The sequence below is a fragment of the Eurypyga helias genome, unplaced genomic scaffold (genome assembly GCF_000690775.1).
Source record: "Eurypyga helias isolate BGI_N326 unplaced genomic scaffold, ASM69077v1 scaffold43738, whole genome shotgun sequence".
Lineage (NCBI taxonomy): Eukaryota > Metazoa > Chordata > Aves > Eurypygiformes > Eurypygidae > Eurypyga > Eurypyga helias.
Genome location: NW_010265914.1, coordinates 3,223 through 8,985, shown reverse-complemented (window position 1 = coordinate 8,985; position 5,763 = coordinate 3,223). Strand labels below are relative to the sequence as shown.

At 54.8% G+C, this 5,763-nt stretch overlaps 1 protein-coding gene across 1 annotated transcript; it reads right to left on the bottom strand.

Annotated features, from left to right (window-relative positions):
* Nucleotides 1–10: 10 nt before the first annotated feature.
* Nucleotides 11–4,861, bottom strand: ENPP7 (ectonucleotide pyrophosphatase/phosphodiesterase 7; the record flags this gene model as incomplete). The annotated part of the gene is made up of 4 exons (XM_010156892.1): nt 4,621–4,861; nt 2,657–2,802; nt 1,221–1,841; nt 11–295 (listed from the first exon to the last, which is right to left on the bottom strand). Coding segments are annotated over exons 1-4 (1,293 nt in total), but the record flags the coding sequence as incomplete, so codon positions are not given.
* Nucleotides 4,862–5,763: the final 902 nt, after the last annotated feature.

Genomic DNA, 5,763 nt, shown 5'->3' with positions numbered 1-5,763 from the left:
CCCGCTCCACCGAGCTGCCGCCGGGTGTCGCTGTCCCCGCGGGAATCGCGGTGCGCGGTGCCGCGGTCCCCGCGGACTCACGCAACATGGGTGTCATGGTCTCCAGGGAGCCGTCGTGGGGCTCGGGGGTGATGCCCAGCAGCTGGCAGAGCAGGACGTAGACGTTGACGCTTTCGAAGGGTTCGACCACCAACCCCTGCCTGAAAGCCGGGCCCACGGCGCGGAAGATGGTTTTCATGTTCTCGGCCTTGTTATCGAAACCGTGTTCCCCTTTGTTGAACTGCACCTTGTAGCGCTGAAAGGGAGAGGGGAGGGTGAGTGCACAAAGCCTTCACCCCCTCCCCAGCACGGCCCCAGGGGCAGCAGCACTGTGGGATGCTCCCCCCTCCTGCCAGAGGCTGCAGCCTCAGCTCGGGGTCTTTGAGTTGTCAGAGTGACCCTAATAATGTGAAACGGCACAGCAGCTGGAGGGTGCTGCCTAGATTCTTTCTTCCCAGAGAGGGTGGGAGCACTGGGACAGGTTGCCCAGAGAAGCTGTGGATGCCCCATCCCTGGGAGTGTCCAAGGCCAGGCTGGATGAGGCTTGGAGCAACCTGGTCTAGTGGAAGGTGTCCCTGCCCATGGCAGGGGGTTGGAACTGGGTGGGCTTTAAGGTCCCTTCCAACCTAAACCGTTCTGTGATTCCATGGTACCATGCAGCTGCATGGAGTTAAACCGGAGTTAGACGAGGACAGACTTGGAGCAACCTGGTCTAGTGGAAGGTGTCCCTGCCTGTGGCAGGGGATGGCACTAGATGATCTTTAAGGTCCCTTCCAACCCAAACCATTCTCTGATTCTAGACACAGCCCTCGAGCAAGTTCATCTTCAGGTTCCCTCCCTAAACGTCAGCACATCCCTCTTTTGTTGTGCTGAGGAGCTTCACGGTGGGAAGCTGCCCGCTGGCCTTGACTTTGGGTCTTCCCTTAATGCCAGGATAGGAGAGGATCCTGCAACTCGTATGCTGTGTTGATGCAAGTCCTGCTCCAAGACTACTGGACCTTTAATTATCTGAACAGCAGGGAAGGCCTTTACACACAGGGCTGGGATTTCCCTCTGTTTGTAGGGAGACCAGTCGACAGGAAGGTGTGAAGCTGGGTAGGTGCTGGGGTGCTATGAGAGGGACAGGAGGAGAGAGGCAGATCCCCAAGAGACAGTAATATACGGCCGTGCATACATCTTACCCCATGGATCACGTATCCTGGATCGCTGTACAGCACGAGCGGGGTGATCCGGGAATGGTTGGCGTAGTGGAATCTCCTCGGAAAGTCTGCTTTCTTGTACACGTGCAAGTTTGGGTGGGCGTTTTTCAGGACTGAATAGACATGCTCTAATTTTCCTTCTTTTGGCAGCAGCAGTCCGTTCGGTCCGTAATCTAAGAGTTCGAACTGGATGTCTTTGAACGAGAAGTCCTTCACCGTCCGGATGTGAATCTCGTTGGTCTTTATGACCGTCTCCATGCCGTGGTCGGACGTGATGATGAGGTTGAGGTTTGATTCCAGGCCGCTTTCCCTGATACGCTGCCTCAAGTACCCGACGGTTCTGTCCACCTGCCGGATCATGTTTTTCCGCTCTGTGGATTCAGGGCCGTACTTGTGTCCCGTCGAGTCCGGCTCGCCGAAGTAGAGGGCGATGAAGTCGAGGTCGTTTGCCGTGAACCATTTCATGGTGGTGTCGATGTTCTCTCTCCAGTTGGTTTCATTGCTGTAGCTGAACACGGGGGGCTCCACCAGCTTCATACTCACTTCTTCCCCTTGGTATTTTGCTTTTCCTCCGGGGAAATAGATGGAGCCTGTCTTTAAGCCCTGTGAGTGGAGACGTTGCATAAACTCACCTGAACTCGCGCTGCAGCATCTCTCCATCTGCCAGCGCAGCCACCTACTAACGCTGTGAGTTCATTCAGCCCCCTCATGTCTACCTCTGCCTCTAACGCGGTTTTCTTGCTCGTTGCCGATTAAAAGCGATTAATTGAAAGCACTGCCCTGCCTAGAACTCCTGCACGTTGGTTTTCTCACTGCATTGGTAACACCAGCTCTAACTTTGGCGACGGTGACCCGTTCGTACCCTGCACGGGCCCATCCAGACCTTAAGGTGTGTTTTATCCCCTCATAAGCACTCGCCCTGGAGTCAACGGGGCCAACTTGGCAGGTAGATGCAGGCAAAGCTGCGTGTCTTGGGCCAGGTCTCAGGTCCTGTCTCAAAGCCAGACTCCAAGCCTACGGAGACCTAGGGAAGCCTGGCTGCAGTCCCCAGAGAAGAGGGGACCGGGATGGTCCTGGATGAGGCTGCGGAAGTGAGCCTTGGAGTGCGTGAAACCCCTGGCTCCTGATGCTCCCTAAGGAACTGGCTGAGGTTTCTTAAGGCAGGAACAGGATAACCTGTTTTATTAATGTCTTAATAAAGCTAAAATGCCTCTATTATATTTCGCCGTTTTTAATAGGACGATCATCATTATTCCTGCCAGCAATTGGGGATTTCGTTGTTGTTGCGGCTCTAATTAGCCACTGCTTGCAGCCAGGATGGAGCTCACGGTCGCTAGAGATCGTGGCTCGCCTGTGGCTGGTACAAGGCGATGGCAGGCAGGATCTGTCCCGGCAGGGTCCGTGCCTGCGGCACTTGCCTGTCTCTGCGCCGTGATCCAGATGGGCAGGCTGCCGTTGTCCCACCAGCTGTCTACGCCTTGCGTGCTGTAGTAGGGCAGCTTCTGACCCGTGCTGGTGTTGAACCACATGTTGTGAATCACCCCGTGGTTCTCCAGGTATCTGCCTGTTTGGAGAGACGGAGGAGGTGGGGGTGAGCCAGGCTGCAGCTGGAGGGGGGGTCTTGCCCGTGCGCTGGGCTATGGGTCAGCTCCCAGTCAGCTCTCCCTTTGCCTCCTTCCTCCCTCTGCCTCCTACGAAGTGAGGGGCCTAGGGTAGGGATTGAGACGCCGGGGGGATGCCGGCTCCTCAGACGGATGGGTTGATCCCTGGGGGGGTCTCACCCAGACCCCGAGCCAGGCACCCTTGCCCCAGGGGGGTGCCGATGCCGCCTGCAGTGGCTCCTGTCCCAGGTGCGGGCGGGTTCATGGGTACCCTGCGTTGAACTTGTCCCTTTGGTGTTTCGCTGTCTCTCTTGTTCACACCAGACGAGGTCAGCACGCAGCAGAAATCCCCGTCAGAAGTGAAAGACTTGCACTTTTACGTTTCATGCCATTTTTATTATTCTCATCCCGAAGGCTGCACAGTCACTTCTGCACGACATCCCCGTCCTCTCCTGCATTGACAGCGCCTCCCTGCCTGCGCTCATCACAGGTTCCATTAGCACGTTCCACTCCTTTATGCCAAGGTTATTGATGAAAACCTTAAATAAGATCGGCTCCCAGATCGATTCCTCAGGAATTCCCCTGCCGTTCTCCCTCCAGCTTGACGATCTCCCCTCCCTGGCACTTGCCATCCTCTTCCCTCTAGCCCCTTACTTCCCCACGTTAGAGGTTTTGTACCGATCTTCATCTTTTCCATCTGAACTACCGATTTCCCGTGTGGTGCCGTATCAGATACATTACTGGAGTCCAGAACAATTACATTTCGTGCCTCTCCCTTGTCTAAAACATCATTTATCTTATCAGAGGATGCTATGGGCTTGGTCTGGTGCTATTTACCCTTGGTAAATACAGGCTCAGTCCTACCCCTTTCTGCTGCTATCGCCTGGTCTCTGGGAATTGCTGACTGGGGAATCTAGATAAGGCCAATACCGTATGGAATATTATTTTGTGGTTTTGCCTCTGTAATTGTGTTTGTGAGTTTGCAAGGTTGTAGCACGTGTTGTACTCCAGTACGTACACGGATTAGAGGCTATCGATACCCGGCACCGATACAGTATAAATTACGCGGGTTTGGTAATAAAAACACCGGGAGGCCACCGGACGGGAGGCTAATTTGTGTCAGAGCTTAGCACCAGTGGCTGAAGTTAATGAAGCCTTAGGCTGCACGAACTGTACTTAAACCTTTGTTTTGTGGCCCCGGTAGACACAGAAGTGTAAGTAAACTTTAACTACAGGTTATCCTGTAGCAAAAGAGAAGAAAATGTGTCAAAACACAGACAAAAAAGGGTGCCTGGAGGCTGCGGGAGCGAACCAGGAGAAGACCCCAGACTCTGCGAACAGGACTGGATGAGCAGAAGCCCCGTTGGGAAATCAGGCAACCTACAGAGACTATCAACCCCGTAACAACCGACGGCACGCAGCTTCAGCTGCAGATTACGTGCGTTAGGAACAAATCCATACGAAAGAGTTGATCTGATCCGTTACTGAAGCAGATTTTAGGGCTGAGCCCTGTTGGGGTGGTAACCCCTACCATCGTCTAGGTGGTGGCCGCGTAATTCCTGCGACATCTGGCGCTGTTTACCTTTGATCATACAAGTTCAAGACTATCGCCTTCTGCAATTATTGCCTTCTGCCTCTCCGTGTTTCCAGAATCTAGCTATCCTGAGGCTTAGCGTGCTGCTGGGGCTAGATGGCTGCTTGACTCAGTGTAAGCCTCAACCGTGCCCTTCCCCAGCCCGCACCCTGTGCTGTCCCACCCGGCGCGGGCTAGGGGCACTCACCCGTCAGCAGCGTGAAGTGGCACGGGCTGGTGATGGTGATAAAGGCGGGAGTCATGTACCGCGCCTTCACCCCCTCGGCAGCCATAGCGTCGAGGTTGGGGGTGTCCACATCTTGGTCGTAGTTCCACCGAAAGCCATCGAAGGACACCAGGAGCACTTTACTGCGCTTGGCTACCTGCTGCACGGGGACGCACCAAGCTAAAGAGAGGGCAGCACAGAGCAACCCCAGCGAGGTGAACATCTTCCTGCCCTTGAACGGGAATAGCCCAGACACCCGGAGAGCTCACTTTAATACACGTGGGATGGGACCAAGTTCAGTTGTTATCTAATCTTGCAGTTGCTGATCAGGCGCACGGATTCAGCACTGCGTGTTGGAATGAGCCTCTCTGATCTTTGTCTAATTGAAGCTTATTAGCTTAGATTTCCCTCTGGGACAAACACCAACTATGCCCCCTCCATCAGTGGCCCCAGGTGCTATTTCAGTCGTCACGGGGAGAGGAATTGCTGGTGTGGCAGGGGCCATGTGAAACCCTCCTCGGCACCGCCCCCTGCCCCAGCGCCGTCCTTCACCCCACGCTGGCTCCCAGCAGCCCGTTGCTGGCTCCTTTCTGCACTCCTGGCTTTTGATGCCCTGCTCTTTGGCCAGCAATTCAGCTTCAAAAGGCAACTCACCCCCTCCAGGGCTGCTCGTCCACCTTGAGAGGGGTGCTCAGAGGCTCAGAAAGGAGCCTGGATTTACCCAAAGGTCTCGAGTGTGGCTTTGCAGAGCTACGTGCTGTGAAGGAGGCTCTTTCCTGGATCCTGGCCGTGCCAGCAGCCCCCAGAGATGCTCCCAAGGGTGAACCTGGGTCTGAAGTCCCTGTGTCCCATCAACCCAGCTCCCACTGCTCAGGCTCTGCTGCTCGATGCAGGTGGCCGTCATCCACTCATGTGCTGCTGAGCTTCGCTGTATCAGCATCCCATTTTATCGATATCTGCTGGTTTTTGACTTCTCTGGAGTTTAATCATTGCTGATAAACCATTTCTCAGCAAACCTGAGTTTAAGGCTTTTGTGGACTTACATACCAGAAGTTGGCTTGGTTCCCCAGGACCTGAACTCTCAACCTTTGTGTTGTTGCTGATGTCCCTCTGCTCACGTTCCCG